This window comes from Garra rufa, chromosome 17 (assembly GCF_049309525.1).
Source record: "Garra rufa chromosome 17, GarRuf1.0, whole genome shotgun sequence".
NCBI lineage: Eukaryota > Metazoa > Chordata > Actinopteri > Cypriniformes > Cyprinidae > Garra > Garra rufa.
In genome coordinates, this window is record NC_133377.1 from 39364663 (window position 1) to 39389966 (window position 25304).

Below are 25304 nucleotides of genomic sequence, written 5' to 3' on the forward strand. Positions count from 1 at the left end.
ACTTTTAAGATATAAATTCAGAATTTAAAATATAAAGTCAGAATTGCAAGATATGGACTCTCAGAATTCAAAGTAAAAAAATTCAGAATTGCGAGATATAAACTTAGAATTTAAAAAAATCAGACTTGCGAGATATAAATTAAGAATTAAAAACAAAAAGTCAGATATGCAAGATATAAACTCTCAGAATTTAAAGTAAAAGAAGTCAGAATTGTAAAATATACATATAAAAAAAGTCAGAATTGTGAGATATGAACTCAGAATTCAAAGGAAAAAAAGTCAAAATTGCAAAATATAAACTCAGAATTGAAAAAAGTCAGAACTGCAAGATATAAATTCAGGATTCACAGGAAGAAAAAAATCTGACTTGCGAAAATACAAATTCAGAATGAAAAATAAAAAGTCAGAATTGTGAGAAAGAGAGAAAAAAAAAAATCATAATTACCTTTTTTATTTCTATATCCTGTGGTGGAAACACGTTTTCGATCGAAACCACGTTGAAACAGATATATATATATATATTATTTTTGTGCATAGCGACATCTTCAGGAGCATCTGGGAACTTCTTGTGCTACTTGTAACAAAACCGGCATCTCTTAACAGCTCATACTATTCCATATTTCCATTAGATTATTCTTTGTCATAATATTTGATAGTATTAAATTTCCATATGAAAAATCGAGTGCGCTCAAACAGCTGTCCATTGTCGATAGAAAAAGAATGAAGAACATAAACAAATCAACATATAAACAAACCGACAAACGATATTGTGGTGCTTTCAGCCGATCATTTTTTTGGGAGGGAAAACTACTCGAACTCCTCCTCTAAATTGTTTGAAGTGGTGGGCGTGGCCGGGTTCGAATCCTGCGAGAGCGACGCCACCGTGACGATCCTCGGCGAGCCCAGCACCTCGTCCACCTCCTCCTCCATCTCATCTGTGGTGATGATGGTAAGTGCCGCCCCACCTTTCTTGTTCTGGTGGGTTTTGATGTGCTTTGACAGGTGGTCGCTCCGCATGAACCTCTTGGAACATTCCGGACACTCGAACCTCTTCTCACCTGAACGGGTCACAGAAAATCACTTGATTATTCAGATCTGAGAAAGAACAGACACTGGTTCTGTGGTCGACTCATGTGGGTTTCTCAAAACATGATGTCTAAGGCTCAAGGTGGCCCATTACTGATTTATTGCTGATATTAATGAGGGCAAATAAAACAATAAGAAGAAATGCACATATAAACAACCACGTATTGCACTTAAAGGCATCATATAGATGAAGGAAAATCCCAAATTTTAATGCAAACCAGTGCAGTGAAAAAAATTAGGATGGCTGACTGTATATTACATTTGATGTTATATAATATATAATGTTATATATTATTATATCAGGATTCAAAGGAAAAGTCAGAATTGCAAAATATAAACTCGGAATTAAAAAAAAAAACTTGCAAGATATGAATTAAAAATTACAAATTAAAAATAAAAAGTCAGATTTGTGAGATAAACTCACAATTATGAGTAAAAAAGTCAGAATTGTGAAATACTGTTAAAACCTTAAGGATCAGTAAGATTTTTTTTTTTTTTTTTTTTTTTTTTGGAAACAAATCTCTTCTGCTTACCAGGCCTGCATTTATTTGATCAAAAATACAGTAAAAACAATAAAAATGTGAAATTATATTACAATTTAAAGTAGCTGTTTTCTGGGACTTCCGGTTGGGCGACGAAGCAACATGGCAGGTTAAACTGCGAGCTCCCTTAAATCAGCTATAATACTCCGCTAAACTCGATTTATACTTATTAGTAATCTACGTCTGCTGAGAGATGAGCGGAGGAACAAAGTCTAAAGCTAAAAGAAACCCCGAAAAGCAAGGTAAAGACTGTAATCGAACGGAGACAGACAGCATGCAAGAACGAGAAGATGGCGAACAGGAAACAACAGACTCTTTACGCGCGGGTTTAAACAGTATCAGCAAGCAGATACGAGAATTTCGTAGCGAGCTGAAAGTGGAGCTGGGTACGTTTAAAGACGAACTCAAGACTCAAATGAAACACGAATTAGAGGAATTTAAGGAGGACATCAATCAGAAAATCGCACTCACAACACAAGAAATAAAAGAACAAAATGCAAAGGTCGAGACCACTCTTTCACGTGTTGAAGAAATGGAGTGCTGGAGCTCCGAGACTGATGGCCTACTACAGGAATTTATACAAGAGCACAAAAAGATGATGGACAAATTGACTGACCTCGAGTCGCGGTCCAGAAGAAATAACCTGCGCATTTTCGGAGTACCAGAGGATGCAGAAAAGGGGTCGGTCACTCAGTTTGTTGAAGAACTAATGCGGAGGGAGCTTGGCATTGACGCAGACTGTCAAATTCAGCGGGCGCACAGAGCTCTGGCGCCAAAGCCTAAAGCAGATCAGCCACCGAGGGCTATCGTTGTGAACTTTTTACAATACAGTACGAAAGAAATGGTCCTGAGTAAAGCCTGGAGCAAGAGAATAATCACAATCGGAGAGAGGAGGATTTTCTTCGATCACGATTACCCCTCAGCTGTGGTGCAGCATCGCAAGTCATACGCCAGAGTCAAGAAAATCCTGAAAGAAGCGGGGATCCGCTTTCAGACCCCATTCACTAAAATGAGAGTACATTGGAATAACGGAGTAAAAACGTACAACGACGCGAAAGAAGTTGAGAAAGATCTACGCGATAGAGGTTATAAAGTAGCTGATTCCGAAGAGGCAGAGGGTACTACAACGCTTTTGGAACGACTCGAGGCAAGGAAAAGTTCGGCTTGGCAGCGGGTCACCAAAGAGCGGAGAGAAGAGGCAAGCAGAAGGGCACGGAAGCGGCTAGAGGATTTTCGGCGAAAGAACGCGGTGAATTTGTAAGAGAACATCTATATGCGACTTAAACAAGGGACTAATACACCAAGTCAAGAGGGAACAATGGACGTGAGTGTCAGCCGAAAATTACTGTTTAATAATTCAAATAATATAGTAAGGGGTTTTCGTGTATAAGCTTGACAAACGGGAGACATGGACATCTAAGAAAACTTATCTGGTATGGGTGCAAAAACCTATAGTAGGCAGCACCGCATATCTAGAAGGGGGCCCTCCGTTCAGCTGAGGCTTTACCCCCTAATGGAGAGAGAGACTCAAAACCCTAAGTTGTGGGTGATCATTCCCAAATGGAGGTCAGTTGATATTCTGTTCGATCATTCAAATGGTTTTGATTTACGTAAATGTTGTTCAGTTGTTCTTACTTGTTCAAATGTTAGCCAGTGGGGTTATCGTTTTATGAGGATTGTTGAAAAGAAAGACATATGCAGGAGCGGGACATTGAGATAATGTCTTTGAATGTTAATGGTTTGGGAAATCCGGCCAAAAGGTCTAGGGTAATAGCCAAATTGAAAAAAGAAAAAACACATATCTTCTTCTTACAAGAAACACACATGTCAAATGAGGAGCATGAAAAATTTAAAAAATTTGGTTTTAAAAATATTTTTTATAGTTCATGCTCAAACCATCGTAGGAGAGGGGTTATTATTTTAATTCCACAAAGTCTCAATTTTGAATGTCAGAAAGAAATAAAGGATAAAGAAGGGAGATATGTTATTGTTAAAGGAACAATTAATGGTAACATAGTAACTCTTGTGAATGTTTATGTTCCACCGGAAAGCAATAAACAATATTTCAAATCGTTATTTGATATCGTAGCTAAGGAAATGGAGGGGGTTTGTATATGTGGAGGGGATCTAAATATAGTGCTAAACCATGAGATGGATACAACAAGTCATAAAAGAAACAAAAATCATATAACAAAATTCATGAATCACTTGTGTACAGAAATGGGATTAATTGATGCCTGGAGGGAATTACACCCAATGGAGAAGGACTATAGTCACTACTCTGCCACCCATTCTGTATATTCTAGAATAGATTACTTTCTCTTACAAGAGGAAAACAGACACAGGATACAACAATGTAGAATTGGAGTAGCTGATGTATCAGATCATTGTGCGATCTATGTGAGGATTTCCCTGGGGGGGGGAGGGAAAAACACACTGTGGAGATTAAATCAAGGAATACTAAATAACAAATTAATAATTGAACAAATTCGCACAGAAATCAAAAGATATGTAGAGGAAAATAACAATGGCGAGGTGGACCCCTCCATACTATGGGATGCACTTAAGGCAGTGATTCGAGGAAAATTAATAGCCATTACAAGTACTTTTAAAAAAGAAAGGGTAGCTCATTATGAAAAACTTACTTCAGAATTGAAACAATTGGAGTGTAAACATAAATGCAATGCTAATAAAGAGGTGATGGCTCAAATTGGAAAATTGAGAAAGGAAATTAACAGCTTATTACAGTTAGAAGTAGAGAAAAAGGCAAGATTTTTAAAACAAAATTATTATGAAGCAGGACCAAGAGCAATTAAACTATTGGCAAGACGAATGCGTAAACAACAAACTAATAACTTAATCTCGAAACTATACGATCCCAAAACAAATCAAATAAAAAATGATCCAAAAGATATTGAAAATATTTTTAAGAATTACTATGAAGAATTATACAAACAGACCTCCACTGTGGATAGAACAAAAGTACAAGAGTTTCTAAATACATTAGATTTACCCTCTATTGGTGATTTACAAAATAAAATCTTAACTGCTGAAATAACTACTGAGGAATTACAAAGTGCCATGGGCCGACTAAAGTCAGGCAAAGCTCCAGGGAGTGATGGATTCCCTTCAGAGTGGTATAGAATTTTTAGTAAAGAACTGATGCCATTGTTAAGGGACACTTTTAATTGGGTCATAAAAGAAGGTAAAATTCCTCCGTCATGGAAAGAGGCTATAATTTCTGTAATCCCAAAGGGGGGAAAAGACCAGGACCACTGTCAAAATTATAGACCTATATCACTCCTCAATACAGATTATAAAATATATAGTTCTATATTAGCATCCAGAATACAAATGTTTCTACCTGATTTGATAGATGAGGACCAAACAGGTTTTGTTAAAGGCCGGCAAACGTATGAAAATATTAGAAGAACTCTTCATATAATAGATAGGGTTTATCGAAATAAATTACCGGTTGCTCTAATCAGTCTTGATGCTGAGAAGGCCTTTGACAGGGTCGACTGGGATTTTCTGTATTTATCGCTAGAAAAATTGGGTTTTAACAGCAAATCTATACAGTGCATAAAGTCAATATATCAAAACCCGACAGCAAGAGTGAGAGTAAATGGGTCTTTATCAGAAAGATTCTGCCTGGAAAGAGGAACTAGGCAGGGTTGCTGTCTTAGTCCTTCGCTATTCGCCATTTATATAGAACCACTGGCTCAATTAATTAGACAGCATTTGTTGATACCAGGGGTGGAAATCAATGGAATAGAACATAAAATTAGTCTTTTTGCGGATGATGTTATGATTTATTTAGCTGAACCTAAGAAACATTTCACAAACCTTATGCAAGTATTAGGGGAATTTAATGAATACGCTGGATACAAATTAAATGTAACAAAAACCCAAATTCTTATGTTTAATTGTAAACCAAACATGGAGCTCAAACAAAACTATGACATTAATTGGGATGCAAATTGCCTAAAATATCTAGGTGTAAATTTGACTAAAGATCTAACAAAATTGTATTCTGCCAATTACAATCCAATTATTAGTAACATAAAGAGCGATATAGAGAGGTGGTCCACATACCCCATGAGCTTTAGTGATAGGATAAGAGGAGTAAAAATGAATATTTTACCACGTCTGCTCTATTTGTTTCAATCACTCCCAATGGAAATCCCACCAAAGCAATTCTGTGAATGGGACAAATTAATATCTAGGTATATATGGGAGGGTAAAAGACCTCGAGTTCGTTATTCAACACTCCAATTACCTAAAGAAAAAGGTGGTATGGCTCTCCCAAATCTTAAAAACTATTTCTATGCAGCACAAATACGTCCCATTTTTTATTGGTGTACTTCTAGCTACTTAGCCAAATGGAAAGACGTAGAAACAAATATACAAGATCTTCAAGTTCAATCTTTTATAGGGGAGAGTGAAATTCATGAACATATTAAAGATAAACTGGGCCCAATAGTGACATTTACATTAAAAGTCTGGCATTCAATTGTTAAACATTTCAAATTGGAGAAAGAAATTGGAATACTTAGGTGGATTATACATGATGAAGAATTTAAGTCAGGAAGGGAAGATCCAATATTTCAACAATGGAAGGAGAGAGGATTAACGGCATTGTGCAGTGTAGTTACTGAGGGTGAAATTAAAAGTTTCCAGGACTTAAAAGATAATTTTGGACTCAGAAATCAGGACTTATTTAGATATTTCCAGTTAAGGGATTACTACAATAAAAAAAGGAAAATTAGAGTAAATAATATCCATCCTCTTACCAAAATGATGATGGATGCCTACAATCACACATTACCTAGATTAATTTCTTCCATATATGATGTGTTAATGAGTTGCAGCCCCTCTTCCACATTATATATAAAATCGAAATGGGATAAAGAATTAAAGATTGTAATACCTGAAACAGATTGGTACGATATGTGGATATTACACCAAACTACCACTAGCTCACAAATATGGAGGGAGTTTTCCTGGAAATGTCTTATTCGTTTCTTTATAACACCTAAGATCAAAAGCAAACAAGTCTCCAAGCAAAAGGAGTGCTGGAGACAATGTGGAAATTTAACAGCAGACCACACACACATTTTTTGGAGCTGTAAGAAAATCCAATCCTTTTGGGATAATGTGCAGGTAGTTATGTCTGAAGTACTTGGATATAGTATACCCAGATCCCCTCTATTCCTACTTATGGGAAATATTAAAGGTATAGTATCCAAAAGCGATCAATATTTATGTAAGATTCTTCTTGTGGCTTGTAAAAAGACTATAACAAGAAATTGGCTTAATGACACCACATTGAATTGTAAACAATGGTTTGAAATTATCGAAGAAATCCGGGTGATGGAAGAACTTACATATACATTAAAGATGAAAAAAGGTGATTTCCAAAGGGACTGGGAAAAGTGGCTGATTTACAAGGAATATAAAGACATACTCATCTAAGTAAACTGTAATTGTATTTTAAGTTATAACCTCACTTGTTTGGCTTTGTTTCTATGTTATGTATGTTATGTATGTAAGTATAAGATATTTTCTTTTTTATTCTTCTTTTTTTGTGGCATAACTCTATGCAAAGAGAGGTAAATATAGGATAATAACCATGTATGCTGTGTAGCATAAATCCAGTGCAACTATGTACAATATCTATTTTTGCTGTTGTTTGTTTTTATTTTTGTATTGTTTAAATAAAAAAAAAAAAAAAAAAAGTAGCTGTTTTCTATTTTAATAGAATTTACAATTATTCATATTATGTCATTTACCTAATTTATAGTTTATTTCTTAAGTTATGTAATAATATATAATTTAATATATTTAAAAATGTATATTATAGAATTGATTCCGGTAGTCAAATTCTGAATTTAATTATTAAATATAGCTGCAAGCACTAGGCTAGGGAAGCATCAGAACAAGGGCAGCAATGAGTAATTGAAACCATTTTAAAGTGATTTTAGTCAAAATAGGTGAAAATGTAAAAAAAAAAAAAAAACACTAGTAATACGATTTAATCGGTTATCACTTTTGACCACAAGTTGGCACTGTCTGAAAATGTTTTGAATGCTTTCAGGTCTCAATGGTACATACAAAGTTTTGTAATGGTACACCAATGTATTGGTAAAAATGTAGCATTTTCTATCATATTACTCTATTGTACCGTACTCAGTGGCAATTTCATGTTTTGTTCAGTTATAGCGCCACCAAGAGGCACAATCTCACCAAATATGTCATGTGTCCTTAGAGTGTGCCCATACATGTGTGTGTCAAATTTGGTGAAAATATCTCAATTTGTTTTGGAGTTATTAGATATTTTTCTATATGACAAGAGAAAAAATGACCGATGGCTAACCTTTGGAATGGAATTTTTTGTCACTATCAAAATTTTGGCAATTGGGCATTAGTGTGTAGTCGGCACTCTATGTTTCTGTATTTCCTACGGTGGTTTTGTGTCGATCGGAGTAACGGTTTCTAAGATATTGGGAAATGTTTTTTAAGCGCTAAACCATAAGGCAAAACCTGGCATGTTTGGTATCGCTGGACTTGGAAAGGATTCAGGAGTCTACTCCTGTAAGAATAAGTCGACCACACCCAAAGTTATAAGCATGTGAATATTTGATTTTACCACTAGGTGGCGCTTATAACCATCAGAAGTTATAAGCAAAAAGAAAAAAAATTGTATCTCCTGACCAGGGGCCGGATTCACGAATATCTTCTTAAGAAATAAATTAAGAAATTTCTTAAGATAAATTCTAAGAAGTTCTCAAATATGTGACCCTGGACCACAAAACCAGTCATAAGGATAATTTGACAAAACTGAGATTTATACATCATATGAAAGCTAAATAAATAAGCTTTCTATTGATGTTTGTTAGGATAGGACAATATTTGACTGAGATACATCTATTTGAAATCAGAAATCTGAGGATGCAAAAAAATCAAAAATACTGAGAAAATCACCTTTACAGTTGTCCAAATTAGGTTCTTAACAATGCATATTACAAATCAAAAATTACATTTTGATATGTTTACAGTAGGAATTTTACAAAAAATCTTCATGGAACATGAACTTTACTTAATTTCTCAATGGTTTTTGGCATAAAACAAAAATCAAAAATTTTGAACCATGCAATGTACTTTTGGCTATTGCTACAAACATACCCCAGCGACTTAAGACTGGTTTTGTGGTCCAGGGTCAAATATGTTCTTAAGAACATCTTAATTTTTTCCTTAAGAAAAAAAAAAGATACATCTATCTGAGTGAATACATGGCTGAAAACGCATTTGTAAACACTTCAACGTCTTTTTTGCTGTTTCTGCAGATTATCCTAATAATCATAAGCACGCACATTTTCGTCACGACTTTGACTGGTGCTCGGCTTCATGTTTTTAATGCGCCGTGTTTTTGAACCGTTACTTTTAAAGGGTCTGTCTTAAGCTTTGCCGATCAGTTTTATTCACTTTTGCGTTGTTTTTCTTCCCTCGTCCGAATGAACGCCTCCGGTATGTGTGTGCGCAAACTACAGCAAAAACGTCCTGCACATATGCGCTAAATACGGCCAAAGATTATGTCGTATTTGTAGGCCAAGTAAAATAAAAAATGTTTAATTAAATCTCTGACTCGATTTTGTAAATCATAATTACATTGTTCTTAAGAATGTTTCGTGAATCTGGCCCCAGGTGCCACTGCGTCGGAACACTGCAGGTATCCTCAGGTCATGCTTGTTATAACACACACTAAGTTTGGTCTCAATATGCCAAAACGTTGTGGAGATATAGCGTCACATCCATTTTTGCGTGCTTTTTGTAGAATTCGTTTGCGCGTTATTCGAGAACGGTTTGACTGATCAACTTGAATTCAACAACGTTTTGCCATCATGGTCTGAAGAGGATCTGAGCCAATTTTGGTGAAAATCAGACAAACCGTCTAGGACGAGTTTGAAAAAGTAGGTTGTGTGCCTTACAGTTCAAAATTTATAAGCATAAACATGAGTGAAACTTTGGACAAGTGGTGGCACTACAGAGTTTGAGTTAGAGACTACAAATTTGCTATGGTTAATGTTGCGACTGTCCTCTATCAGTGTGACAAGTTACACAACTTTCCCGCAAGCGGTTTTATGGGCAGCTATAGACTCAAGAGCGGAATAAACGAAGCAGAAGGAGAAGAAGATAACGCCAACAGATACAATAGGTGCCATCGCACCTTCGTTGCTTGACCCCTAAATATGTCATGGAACGTCACAATAAATAAATAATTTCTATAAAAAATATAAAATACTAATAAATTGAAGTGAAATTTATTAAACATAAAAAAATGACATGAAATACACCTTAAAATTAAATAAACAAGTGAATAACATGAAATACACCTTTAAATGAAATGACGCAAACAATAAAACAAATCAATATATCATGAAATTAATCAATAATTATAAGCCTAATCAAAAGTGAATGTAAATAATTATGTGGTGTGAAATGTAAAATGTGGCAAATAACCTGAAATAAGATGTTATATACACCTTGAAATGAAAAAATGGCATGAAATATGCCTTGAAATGACCTATAAAAGGGCGGGGTTACCATACATGCTTTGTTTTAAATTTGTTTTTATGGGTTGTTTATACGATATAAAATACTATATAATATTTAAGTCTCTTCTGCTCATTAAGGCTGCATTTATTTGATCAAAAATACAGAAAAAAAACAGTAATATTGCAAAATGTTATTACAACATAAAATAATGGTTTTTATTTCAATTTACTTTAAAATATAATTTATTCCTGCGATGCAAAGCTGAATTTTCATTAGCTGTTACTCCAGTCTTAAATGTCACATAATCCTCAGAAATCATTCTAATATTCTGATTTGTTATTACATTTATCAATGTTGGAAACGGGTGTAAATATTTTTTTTGGAACCTGTGATTTTTTTCAGGATTCTTTGATGAATAACAAGTTAAAAAGAACAGCATTTATTTAAAATATAAATCTTTTCTAACAATGTAAATCTATACTATCACTTTTTATTAATTTAACCCATCCTTGGTAATAAAAGAAAGAATAAAAATTGACCGACCCCAAACTTTTGAACAGTAGTGTATATTGTTAGAAAACCTTTTTATTTGAAATAAGTGCTGTTCTTTTGAACCTTTAATGATCAAAGAATCCTGAAAAAAAGGTTCACAGTTTCCAAAAAAATATTAAGCAGCACAACTGTTTCCAACACTAATAATAAATCAGGATATTAGTATTAATTAGATTTTTTTTTAAATGTTGTATAAATAATTGCATTGCATTTTATCGAAATATACTGCATTCAGTGCCAAGAAGTTTAAATTAAAATAACAGTTTCAACCAACATTTGTCTGTGCTGTATTTTCTGGAGCTGACAGGAGTTTGATTGGTTAATCAGTCTGGCTGATATAAACATGCACATGTTCATTTGATTGCTCCTGTGCATCTGTTCCATCCTGTTGCGTGCATGTGTGTGGGTGTTTACGCACCTGTATGCGTCCTGCGATGCCGCTGAAGCTCGTCGCTCCTGGTGAAGCGTTTCCCGCAGAAGATCCAGTTGCAGACGAATGGCCTCTCTCCCGTGTGCCAGCGCAGGTGAGCCCTCAGGTGAGACGTTTTGCCATAAACCTTCCCGCAACCCTCCATGTGACACACGTGCTGCTTCTTCTTTGACGGGTCACTGTTATTTCTGTCAGAACACACAGAAATTAATAAAAAAAATTGCTTTAGCTGGCCAAAACACAAATTGAAATCTACTAAAGAGACTTTTAACATTTATAATATCTTTATATTAGCTTTTTTTTACTGTTTTATTTACTAAAAACTTTTGATCTCACAATTTTTACTTTTTTATGTTTATTTGTCACAATTCAGATTTGATTTTTTTTTTTTCAGAATTGTGAGATTTCAACTCAGAATTCCAAGAAAATATGAATTACCTTTTTTATTTTTTTTATTTGTGGCTGAAAAAAAAAACAGTTGCAATTCTAACTTTTCTTAGAATTCTCACTTTTTATACAACTATAACTATTTTCTTAAAATTTTAAGTTTATATCTTGCAATTCTAACAATTTTTTTAGAATTCTAAGTTTATATCTTGCAATTCTAAGTATTTTCTTAAAATTCTAAGAGTATACCTTGCAATTCTAACCTTTTTCTCTCCCACAATTTTGACATTTTTCCAGAATTCCCATTCTAACTATTTTATTAGAATTCTCACTTTATATCTTGCAATTCTAGGTATTTTCTTAAATCTTTAAGTTTATACGTTACAATTCTAACAATTTTTTTTTGAGAATTTTAAGTTTATATCTTGCAATTCTAACAATTTTCCTCAAAGTTTATACCTTACAATTCTAACAATTTTTCTTAGAATTCTAAGTTTATATCTTGCAATTCTAAGTATTTTCTTAAAATTCTAAGTTTATACCTTGCAATTCTAACCTTTTTCTCTCCCACAATTTTGACTTTTTTCCATAATTCCCATTCTAAATATTTTATTAGAATTCTCACTTAATATCTTGCAACTATAACTATATTATAACTATTATAACTTCTAGGTATTTTCTTAGAATTATGAGTTTATGTCTTACAACTCTAAGTTTTTTTCTTAAAATTCTAAATTTACATCTTCTAATTCTAACCCTTTTTTTGGAATTCTGAGTTTATATCTTGCCATTCTAATTTTTTAGAATTCTGTTTATATCTTGCAATTCTAACTTTTTCATTTTAAGTTTGTCTTGCAATTCTATTTTCTTAGAATTCTAAGTTTATACCTTACAATTCTAACAATTTTTCTTAGAATTCTAAGTTTATATCTTGCAATTCTAAGTATTTTCTTAAAATTCTAAGTTTATACCTTGCAATTCTAACTTTTTCTCTCCCACAATTTTGACTTTTTTCCAGAATTCCCATTCTAACTATTTTATTAGAATTCTCACTTTATACCTTGCAATTATAACTTTTATAACTTCTAGCTATTTTCTTAGAATTATGAGTTTATGTTAAGTTTTTTTCTTAAAATTCTAAATTTACATCTTCTAATTCTAACCCTTTTTTTTGGAATTCTGAGTTTATATCTTGCAATTCTAACTTTTTCATTTTAAGTTTGTCTTGCAATTCTATTTTCTTAGAATTCTAAGTTTATAACTTACAATTCAAAGTTATTTCTTAGAAGTCGAATTAGAGTTTATATCTTTATTCTGTTGCAGAATAAAAAATGTAATTACAACTTTTTATCTTGCAAAACTGAAACTTCTCAAAATTGCAAGATGTACACTCTTAGCCAAAAGTCCAAATAGTGAAATAAAAAAAAGTCAGAATTGAGAAATAAAATGTTACAATTTCTTTTATCTTTTTTTATGCCATGACGGACATGCCAACAGCATGAAGGAGGAAAAACTAAAGAGCATGAAAGTCTTTTAATCCCCTGGTTTAATCTCTTTCGGTTCCTCCACTTGAACAATCTCATATTAAACTCCTTTATTCCTCGTTCCCTCTGTTTTTATTTTCAGACGTACCTCCCCTCTCCATCCCTGCAGTTGGGGCAGGAACAGGCCACCCTGCGCAGCCTTTTGCTGGGCTGACCCTCCTGGTCTGACGGGCTCTGGACCTGACCCATCTGGTCTGGACTCACTGCGTTCAGGGTCGTGCTGCTGATGTTGCCAACAGTGACCGTCACTGGGGCAGATTGAACTTTGACCCCTTCTTGACCCTGCTGCTGACCTGTTGGAATTCACAAACAGCACAGCTGATTAAATCACTCTGTGAACAGCTGATTGAGAAAACTGTTCAAAACATCAGCAGATTTTGGAGAGTTTGTGAGTTCCAGTTGAAATCTGTTAAAACAGCCCTTATTTTCCATAAGAAAAGCTAGTCAACAGTGGATCCAGACATGCAAAGGCCAATAACAAAGAGTCTGCAATCTGACACCTTACCAAGCATTTGGAAACAACATTTAGACTCCGACTCATAAAATATAAATGCCTTAATTTGCCATTTTACTTCATGAGTAATGAACAGTCTATGGAAAAACACACAACTACATTTCATGCTACTGTTCCACACTAGTTCACTATGGTTTGAGAAAACACTAAATAAAAATTAAACATCAAATAGTTTTAATCAAGAAACAGCGGCCATATATTACACTTTGGATAAATGGGTTTAAAATATTGTGATAATTATTACAACATCTATTAATAACTCATGCCTTCTCCTCAAAAACCAAGGGGGAAAAAAATATATTTTCCAGTTTAAATGAAATGTTAATCTTTATGAATTTTTCCAGACAAATAAGCACATTTACATCACACAAATTTTGATTATTGTAATAAATAAATCTTAATAAATAAATAAGAGTTGTTTTAGTATTGAGATATTACAGTTTTTATTAATATTTTGCATTCATTTTTATTTGTATATTTTGTTTTCATTTTAATTGTAGCTAGTTTTAGCAATTTTGTTTGTTTTTGTCATTTTTATTCGTTTTTAAAAATGCCAACAATTTATTATTTGTTATTAGTTTTAGTTGTCTATATATTTTTTAATACATTTTATTTTAGTTTTACTTATTTTAGTTAAGCTGAGAAATGTTGCTCAAACAGAGTTTTTTTTTTATATTTTCTTTTACTTCAGTTCAAGTTTTTATTTAATAACTCAATATTTTAAAATAAATTAATAATAAATAAATAAATACCTTGCATACCAGTCTTATTTTAGTATCACTGAGATACTAATATAGTAATATAGTGAATTAATATTTTGAATTTGTATTTACTTCTATAGTTTTATACTTGCAGTTTTCATTTTAATTTTAGTTCCTTTTTGTAATTTTGTTCATTTGTTTTTATTATTTTTATTATTTTTACACTTTGTTTTATTTTAATTAGAGCTAGTTTTAGGAATTTAGTTTTTATTAGTTTATTAAGAATATTTCCATATATATTTTGTTGATGTTTTTTATTAATAAATATTTTTAGTATCTAAATATAAATATTTTAGTATCGCTGAGATATTACTACAGTTTTTGATAAAGATTTTGAACTAGTTTTAATTTTTTATACTTTCTGTTTTCACTTTAATCAGTGTTTGTAATTAATATTTTTATTAACTGTTTAATTAAGTATTGCAGTTTTTGTAATTTTCCTGATGTGTTTTTATTATTTGTATTTGTAATATGCCTATAAATAATTATTAATTTTATTTCAGCTTCAGTTTTAATTATTTTTGTACATGAAGTTAAACTTAAATGAACGGAAATATATTTTTTAAATATTTTATTTTAATTTAGTTAAAGTGTATTTTATTTCAATGAATAAAGCTTTTTTATGTTTTTAGTTTTAGTTAACAATAAAAACCCTCCTACATACTCACTACTATAATGTGAAAAAAGTGAATTATTTTATTAATTATTTTTTTTAATTTCACTATTTTTTATTATTTTTATTAACCATTTAATTCATTATTTTAGTTTTTGTAATTTTGTTGATGTGTTTTTATTTGTATTATTTTAATATGCCTATAAATAATTATCCATTTTATTTCAGCTTCAGTTTTAATTATTTTTGTACATGAAGTTAAACTTAAATGAACGGAAATATATTTTTTAAATATTTTATTTTAATTTAGTTAAAGTGTATTTTATTTCAATGAATAAAGCTTTTTTATGTTTTTAGTTTTAGTTAACAATAAAAACCCTCCTACATACTCACTACTATAATGTGAAAAAAGTGAATTATTTTATTAATTATTTTTTTAAATTTCACTATTTTTTATTATTTTTATTTACCATTTAATTCATTATTTTAGTTTTTGTAATTTTGTTGATGTGTTTTTATTTGTATTATTTTTAATATGCCTATAAATAATTATCCATTTTATTTCAGCTTCAGTTTTAATTATTTTTGTACATGAAGTTAAACTTAAATGAACGGAAATATATTTTTTAAATATTTTATTTTAATTTAGTTAGTGTATTTTATTTCAATGAATAAAGCTTTTTTATGTTTTTAGTTTTAGTTAACAATAAAAACCCTCCTACATATTCACTACTATAATGTGAAAAAAGTGAATTATTTTATTAATTATTTTTTTTAATTTCACTATTTTTTATTATTTTTATTAACCATTTAATTCATTATTTTAGTTTTTGTAATTTTGTTGATGTATTTTTATTTGTATTATTTTTAATATGCCTATAAATAATTATCCATTTTATTTCAGTTTCAGTATTAATTATTTTTGTACGTAAAGTTAAACTCAAATAAACATTTTTTTAAAAAATATTTTATTTTAAATTTAGTTAAAGTGTATTTTATTTCAATTAATAAAGCTTTTTATGGTTTTAGTTTTAGTTAACTATAATAACTTAGCCTCATTCTCAGAAAAAGTAAATTATTTATTTTAAAAATATAGTTTTAGATTTTTTTATTATTTTTATTAACCATTTAATTAATTATTTTAGTTTTTGTAATTTTGTTGATGTGTTTTTATTTGTATTATTTTTAATATGCCTATAAATAATTATCCATTTTATTTCAGTTTCATTTTTAATTATTTTTGCACGTAAAGTTAAACTCAAATAAACATTTTTTTTTAAATATTTTATTTTAATCTGGTTAAAGTGTATTTTATTTCAATTAATAAAGCTTTTTATGGTTTTAGTTTTAGTTAACTATAATAACTTTGCCTCATTCTCAGAAAAAGTAAATTATTTATTTTAAAAATATAGTTTTAGATTTTTTATTATTTTTATTAACCATTTAATTCATTATTTTAGTTTTTGTAATTTTGTTGATGTATTTTTATTTGTATTATTTTAATATGCCTATAAATAATTATCCATTTTATTTCAGTTTCATTTTTAATTATTTTTGTACGTAAAGTTAAACTCAAATAAACATTTTTTTTAAAAATATTTTATTTTAAATTTAGTTAAAGTGTATTTTATTTCAATTAATAAAGCTTTTTATGGTTTTAGTTTTAGTTAACTATAATAACTTTGCCTCATTCTCAGAAAAAGTAAATTATTTATTTTAAAAATATAGTTTTAGATTTTTTTATTATTTTTATTAATCATTTAATTAATTACGTTTTAAACGGTATATTGTTTTTACATCACAGCAGTACTTTCTGTACTGCTTTTTCTGTATTTACACAGATGTAAACAAATCAATCACTGAAATGATTTCATGAAACTGAGACTAGCACTAATTACACAAAAATGTTCAAACATAAGGGGAAATGTGCTTAATTTTCAGGAAAATATTGTCATAACGCAAAAATGTTAACAGGGTTTAAACAAAAGCTACATCTGCTTGCACAAAATGATTTTGAGCTGAACATAAACAAGTTTTTCCTTGAATAAATTCAAATCGCTAAATTATTTATGATTCAACAGGTGTCACATGACAGGTGGGAGGCTCTTACCTTGCACACCGGTGATGGTGAGCGGAACGCCCTGCACCTGCACTCCAGCCGCGCCCAAACCGGCGATGTTCACCGTCTGCACCCCGGTCCCAGTGGGCAGCTGGGCGGCGCTGAGTGTGATGGGCGACCCGCCGAGCGTCAGCGGAGCGATCTGCGTGAACGTCCCTCCGCTCGCGTTGGACGTCACGGGGGCGAGCGTCAGCTGCTGGGGCATGCCGGCGTTCTGGACCTGGACCGTCTGCCAGCTGATCTGTCCCGACGGGGTGATCGTGGGCGTCCGGATCAGAACCTGCGTGGGATTCTGGAAGGCCTGCAGCTGGAGGTTCTGCTGCATTGGTTGTAACGTCTGTATGGAGCCCTGGACGACCTGCTCATTTCGACAGCAAACTGTGATTTAGTCTTTAGTCATATTTTAGTCATTTGAATTGTTTTAGTTTTAGACGACTAAATCTACAGTAGCAAGTAGTAAGAAAGAAATGTTGCTAAAATTAAGTAAGATTTATTTTAGATTTTATTTCAGTTGAAGTTCATAATTTCAGTAACTACGTATTTCAAAATGCGTAAATACTAGGGGTGGGCATAGATTAATTTTTTTAATCTAGATTAATCTAGATTAAATCTTGGAATTAATCTAGATTAATCTAGATTAAAATGGCTAATTTGAATTCTGCTGAAGGCATTCAGAATATGTGTGCTACCCAAATAATGACTTAAAGTCTTTGAGAATGGATCATAAAGCTCATAAAGCTGTTCTATGATAATTTGTTGATGAAAATAAATTATGTTCAATTAGATGTACTTGTGTTTACTAACTAACTAACAATGAAATTATTTTTTCTACCTATTAGATTGTGTTTTTTTTAACGTCAACACCTACCCAGCCCATTACATGTTACACCGTACTTTTATTTTGACAGGTTGCCGTGAAGTTTCTGTGTATACAGTATGATATGATGCTAGTTTTCTCAAATGAAACGGTAAAAGTGACACTCACAGCAGTTTTGGAGATTGAGTTTATCTGTTCATGTGAGATGAAAATGCCAAAAATTACCGTGAGCGTCACGTGTGTTTCAGTATGCGTGTAGTAAAAGCTCGTCTCCACCATTCATACATACAGCTAGGCAAACGGAACATACCGGATTCATATTAAAACGGTCTTTTTGCATTTCAGTATTCACATACACTAGTCCATATCGCGATTTGAATTAAGTGACTGACCAACATTTGATTTATGAATCCAAAAAACGACGAATTTACGTGGCATTTCGCGCTATAGTAGATTAGGTTTTTATGAATGGAGGACGACGCGATCCCGTCTGTGTTTTGGCGGAGGAGACTTAAACGCGCGACCATATTCTACAGTCTTCGGTATACATCCGCGTTAAACTATCAAGGTGAAAGTCATCATATCTTGCGTAGTTTAGACCCAGCTCCCAACCCAAATTTGAGAATAGATTAACGGCGATATTTTTTTTATCGCGCGATAAGAGTTTCACGTTAACGCAGCACGTTAACGCCGATAACGGCCCACCACTAGTAAATACATACATTGCATACCAGTTTTATTTTAGTACAATTGAGATTCTACTGTAGTTTTTATTATTAATTTTATTAACTATTTATTAAATTTTATTATTTTTCTTTTTATTAACCGTTGTCCCTCCCAAACTGTTTCGTCTCTTAATAATAAATCTGTAAATAAATAAATAACTGTTGTTTTAGTATTGAGATATTATTAGTTTTTATTAATATTTAGCAATTTTTATTATATTATTTTTTAGATTTTGTTTTCATTTTAATTGTAGCTAGTTTTAGCAATTTAGTTAGTTTTTTCCATTTTTATTAGTTTGTAATAAATTGTCTATATAAGTTTTATTTTATTTATGTTAAAGCTTATAATTGTAATAACTAAATATTTTAAATATATACCTACATAGCATACCAGTTTGATTGTAGTATCGTTGAGATAATATTTAGAACAAATTAAAAAAAAAAAATTTATACTTGCTGTTTTCATTTTAGTTTTTTGTAATTTTGTCGAGGTGTTTTTATTATTTGTATATTTGTATTTTAAATATGCCTAAATAGATTTATTAATTTTATTTCTGTTTGTTATTTTGGTACATAAATTAAACTAAAATAAACTGAAATGTTTAACCATTGTCTTACGTATATATATATATATATATATATATATATATATATATATATATTTTTTTTTTTTTTTTGTGGGGAGGGGGGGGGGGTTCCCAGTTAAAGTTAATTTAAATTTTCAAGTAATAAAGTTTTTTTGTTGATGGTTTTACTTTTTGTTAACTAAAATAACCCTCCTACATACATTCTACTATAAAGTGTATTTTATTTTTTTTAATTAAGTATTTATTACATTTTATTATTTTTATTTTTATTAACTGTTGTCCCTCCCTAACAGTTTTATCTCATTTTAATTTGTTAAACAATGCATAAAATAATAAATTTGTATTTATATATTTAATATACACACACACATTTTTTTCCAGTTAATTCTATTCCAAGTAATAAAGTTTCAATTTTTATTAACTATAATAACCTTCCTTCATACTTCATAATGTGAAGTCATTCAAAACAAGTTTTTGTTTAGTCATCTCATTTTGTGGGTGAAAAAAAATGTCGCTGACGAAACATGAACACTGACCTGCTGCTGGGGCGACTGGATCTGTATTTGCTGGAGAACCGGATGCCCCACGATTTGGAACTGCTGGATTTGTCCGGCCTGGTCAGATTGGAGGCCATTGGATTGACCCAGATTCTGGCCGTCCGACTCTCCCGCCTGACCGTCCTTCTGGCTTTCGGTTCCGGCGGACGCCACGGATAACGTCGTGGCATCCGTAGACGTGGCGACGATGGCGTCGCTGGTGGTTGTGCACGTGGATTCCGCTGTGCTTACTTGGCTTCCGTTGGAAATGCTTCCGTCGGCCGATTGGACGAGTTGCACCGAAGCTCCGCCTCCCGCGGCGACGTTATTGATAACCGGCAGCGCCAAAGTCACGCCTCCGAGGTTGATGGGCACAGTGGTCACCATAGGCGCTTGCGTACCCTGAATGGTTTGCAGCTGCAAAGGGAACGACGGCCTGATCTGAAGCGGGATCGTCTGGTTTTGCGCGACGATGCTGGCCGAACCGGCCCGTTGGGGCGTGGCCAAAATGGCTTGGTTGTTTCCAGTGGGAATGAGCTGGATCTGTTCGGGCTGGACGCTTAAGGCCGCGGGGTTACTCGGGCTGATTTGGATCTGCTGTCCGTCGGCGGTCTGGAGGTGTGGGATGACTTGATACTGAATCCCACCGGATGAGTTCGGCAGATTCTGCACCTGGATGATTTGAAACTGTTGCTGCTGCTGCTGTCCAGGTGCGTTATTCGAAGCCACCGCTTTGAGCTTCCGCCCTGCAGCACCCTCTGTTGCCTGCTGCTGAACGCCATCCTTGGTCGCAGGGGAAGTGGCTATGATCTGCCAGCCGTTTCCTGTTAGCTGTGCAGGAACCAGCTCTAGCTGGTGTGTGGGGTTTTGAAGCTGAAGCAGACCCTGGTTGGGGTCGATTATTATCTGTTGTTGCGTGGCCGCCTGACCCTCGCCGCCAACACCACCAATTTTGCTGCATGTCGCCGCCAGCAATGCAAGAGGAGACGGCTGTGCATCCTACACACACACACACACACACACACACACACAGAGAAAGAGTGAGATGTCAGTGTCAGCAGATGTGGGCGGGCTCACAGGAAGAGTAAGTGTGCGTGTGAACCACAGACTCTCCATTTCACGATCAAGGCCTCCAGAGACAAACTATTCATGATGAAAAACTCATTCGAAGGGCTTTCTGTTAAAACTGACTCATGAATATTATACACAAACATTTTGAGTGCACTGCGTTGCAAAAGTCTAAAAACACTGGTGTTTTCCAATACAAAGAGTATTTAGAATTATAATTTACATTATGTAATTATTTATTATTCATTTTCTATTGTTATTTATATTTAGAAATTAAATGTAATTGTCATTTTTTGAACTATCAAAACAATTTATTTATCTGTATTTAATTTGCATTAAAGACATTCTCCTAGCAGTCACATAAAATATTGCAAATATTTGTGAATATATAATTATGAATATATTTGAGTGAAAATATATTTAGCTCCTATTATTAATATATTATTATTATTATTATTAAAACAATATTATATCATCCTCTGTTTTCACATAGATTATTAACGTATAAATTGTTGTCATAAATATTTATAAATATATAATATATATTAATATATTTAAGTGAAAATGTGAATTTGCAAATATCTACTGCTTATATTGTTTTTTTCTTATATTATTAGTAATATGTTATTATTTTTTTTATTATATTATTAATATAACAATAGTACTGTTTCTGACATGAACAAAACATGATTATTATTCTCTATTATATTTAATAATTTTTTTGCTTTTTGCTTTAATGACAGCAGCACTGGAGCAATTATATTATATTATTATTATTTAAAATATTTTATTTACATTTTAAATGTATTTCATTAAAAATATAGTAGAATTTTTAAATGTATTTCATTAAAAATATAGTAGAATTTTTAAATATTGTCTGCCTATATTTTAGTATTTATTTGCTTGCTGTAATGGCAGTAGCACTGGAACTGACATGAAAATTATTAGGTTATCACAAAAAAAAAAAAAAAAATAATAATAATAATAATAATAATAAAAACTAAAATTATATATATATTTTAAATATTTTTAAATATTAAATAATATATGTGCATGAATTTGAGAGTCTTTTTCTTATTTAATATAAATATAATTTACACAATTTATATTTGATTATTTATATTACTTATAATTAGAATTAGCCTGTATTTTGGAATTACTGAATACTGAATTTTTAAAATATATTTCTAAAAGTGAGGGGAAAAAATGACTGGACAATTTCATCAAATGTATTTATTTACTTATTTTGCATTAATGACAGCAACACTGTCATTATCTTTGCTGTCACATAAAATATGTAATTATTTATTAATTTATAATTATAAATATATTTGAGTGAAAATGTACTTATATATAAATAAATCTAAATCTAAATAAAAAGATATAAAATATATTTAGCTCCTATTATTAATAATATAGTATTATTAATAATAATATTATTATTATAACTGCAACACATGAAAAAAAAGTTTATCATCCTCTTTGTTTTCACATAAATTATTTACGTATATAATATTATAATAAATATATTTGAAAGAAATGGGAATTTGCAAATATCTCCTGCTTAAATTATTGTTTTGCCAATATTATTATTATTAATATGACAAAATAACATTAGTACTGTTGCTGACATGAACAAAACTTGATTATCAATCATTTTTTTCTCACCAAAATTATTTTGTATTATTGTATTACACAAAATTTTAAATATATTTTTGTGAAAATGTACTAGAATTTAAAAATATTGTCTGCTTGTGTAATTAATTAATGTATTGCTTTAATGACAGCAGCATTGGGGCTGACATGAACAAAACAATTCTATTTTTTAATATTATTATTTATTTATATTTAAAATATTTTATTTGAAATATTGTTAAATATTGTCTGCCTATATTTTAGTATTTATTTATTTATTTGCTTGCTTTAATGGCAGCAGCACTGGAACTGACATGAAAAAATCAGGTTATCTGTTATAACAAATAATAATAATAATAATAATAATAAATAAATAAATGTGTGTGTGTGTGTGTAATCATTTGTACTAATTAAAGACATTTAAATAAAATTCCATTTAATTCTTATTTTTAATATGATTATTATTATTATTATTGCTTTAATGACAGCAGCACTTAAGGCTTTAAGAATTTGAGAATGGCTTTTGCTTATTTATATTTTTTGTCACAAAAAATATAATGATTTATGTTATGTTTATTATATTATTTATATTTACAAATAAGCATTTGCATTTTAGTGCAAAGGGGTACATCTGAGAAAGTCTTCTATTTTTATATTATTAATTTTTACTAATTAAAGACAAGTAAAATATGTCTAAGAATTTAATAAAGACTTTTTCTTATTTTATGTATATTTTTATATATTTATTTATTATCTTTTGCTTTAATGACAGCAACACTGGTGCTGACAAAACAATTGTCAGGTTCTCTTTGTTGTCACAAAAATTATATATTTATGTTAAATATATTATTTGTATTTACAAATAAAATACATTTCAGTGCAAAGGGGCACAAAAATCTTTTTCTTATGTTTTTATTATTAACTAATTTATTTTTATTTTACTCATTTTACTAATTTTTAAGACATTTAGGTCAAATATGTGAAAGAATTTGAGAAAGACTTCTCTTATTTTATTTATATTTTTAAAACATTTTTGTTTTAATGACAGCAGCACTGGTGCTGACATAAAACATAATATTCAGGTTTTCTTTTTGAAATTTATTTTTATATTATTCATTTTTACTAATTAAAGACATTTAAATAAAATATGCGCAACATTTTGAGAAAGACTTTTCCTTTTCCTTTTTAATTTATATTTTTATTATTTAATTATTTGTTGCTTTAATGACAGCAGCACTGGTGCCAGCATAAAACATAATTATCAGGTTCCCTTTGTTGTCACAAAAGTTATGTATATTTATGTTATGTTTATTATATTATTTATATTTAATAAAATTAATAAAATACATTTCAGTACAATAGGGTATTTTTCTTATTTTTTAACTATTTATTTAATATTATTAATTTTTACTAATTAAAGACATAAGTAAAATATTGCAAAAATTTGAAAAAGACTTTTTCTTATTTTATTAATTTTTTTTGCTGACAAAACATAGTTTTTAGGTTCTCTTTCTTGTCACAAAATTATATTTCTTATTTATGTTTATCATATTATTTCTATTTACAAATAAAATACATTTCAGTACAAAGGGGTACAAGTGTTTTTCTTATGTTCTCATTATTTATTAATTTTTATATTATTAATCTTTACTATTCAAAAACATTTAAGTAAAATATTGCAAGAATTTGAGAAAGACTTTTTCTTATTTTACTAATTATTTTTTGCTGACAAAACATAATTTTCAGGTTCTCTTTCTTGTCACAAAAATTATATTTCTTATTTATGTTATGTTTATTATATTACGTATATTTACAAATAAAATACATTTCTTTTTCAATGTATTTTTCTTATTTATTTATCTTTATATTATTAATATTTACTAATTAAGACATTTAAGTAAAATATTGCAAGGATTTGAGAAAGACTTTTTCTTATTTTACTTATTTTTAATTTTTATTTTTTGTTGACAAAACATAATTTTCAGGTTCTCTTTCTTGTCACAAAAAATCTGTTGTTTATTATATTATTTAGATTTACAAACAAAATAAACGTCTTTTTCAAAAGTTATTTTCTTATTTATCTATATTTATTTATTTTTATTTGAGTAATCTTTACTAACTAAAGACATTTAAGTAAAATATTGCAGGAATTTAAGAAAAAAAACTTTTATTTTACTTATTTTTTGCTGAGAAAACATTATTTTCAGGTTCTCTTGTCACAAAAATTATATTTCTTATTTATGTTATGTTTATTATATTACGTATATTTACAAATAAAATCCATTTCTTTTTCAATGTCTTTTCTTATTTATTTATGCTTTAATGGAGCTGACACGGACATAACATAATTTCCATGTATTATTCTCACAAATTTGGTAGCACTTAATTGGTGACCAGAAAAGCAAATTCATAAATGTGAATTCTTTCCTTAATGCCAATTTGTTTCTTAAACTATTTTAAAGCTGTTTCAGACTTCTGCACACCACTGCATGTTTGTGCAAAATCATTATAATGAACCGTTTGTTCTGATTCCGTAATGCTAAAGATTAAAAGTGTTACCTAACCCGGTTCACAAATGTTTTATCAAAGAACTGCAAAGCATAACAGGTTAAGACAGGAACAGTGTGAATGCGTGCAACGGTGCACCGAAGCGCCCTGCAATAATCAGGAAGTGCTTTTGGTGCAGAAACAAGTGGGCACTTAAGTCTTATTAGACACCATTTGAGTCAAACTTGACATTTGTGATACCTGCGATCCAGAACTTTTCCCTTTCGTACCAGCTTCACCTCCGCTGGCTTTCCCCCCATCGCTGGCCATGGCTTCCTTCTTCTG

General features: G+C 30.8%; 1 protein-coding gene across 1 annotated transcript; it reads right to left on the reverse strand.

The window, feature by feature from the left end:
• Nucleotides 1–719: 719 nt before the first annotated feature.
• LOC141289816 (transcription factor Sp4-like) lies at nucleotides 720–25304 on the reverse strand. Its single transcript, XM_073822003.1, has 6 exons — nucleotides 25221–25304; nucleotides 19766–20768; nucleotides 17096–17482; nucleotides 13186–13390; nucleotides 11155–11354; nucleotides 720–1058 (listed from the first exon to the last, which is right to left on the reverse strand). The coding sequence occupies exons 1-6, from the start codon at nucleotides 25287–25289 to the stop codon at nucleotides 808–810; spliced, it is 2115 nt and encodes a 704-aa protein (XP_073678104.1). The 5' UTR covers nucleotides 25290–25304; the 3' UTR covers nucleotides 720–807.

Bases quoted from the DNA above. Each gene is read 5' to 3' on its own strand.
- LOC141289816 (XM_073822003.1), bottom strand. From the start codon at position 25,289: ATGGCCAGCGATGGGGGGAAAGCCAGCGGAGGTGAAGCTGGTACGAAA. The intron at 20,769-25,220 runs GTATCACAAATG...GTGTGTGTGTAG, and splicing joins GGAAAAGTTCTGGATCGCAG to GATGCACAGCCGTCTCCTCT. The intron at 17,483-19,765 runs GTGTTCATGTTT...ACTAAATCACAG, and splicing joins GTCGCCCCAGCAGCAGGTCA to TTTGCTGTCGAAATGAGCAG.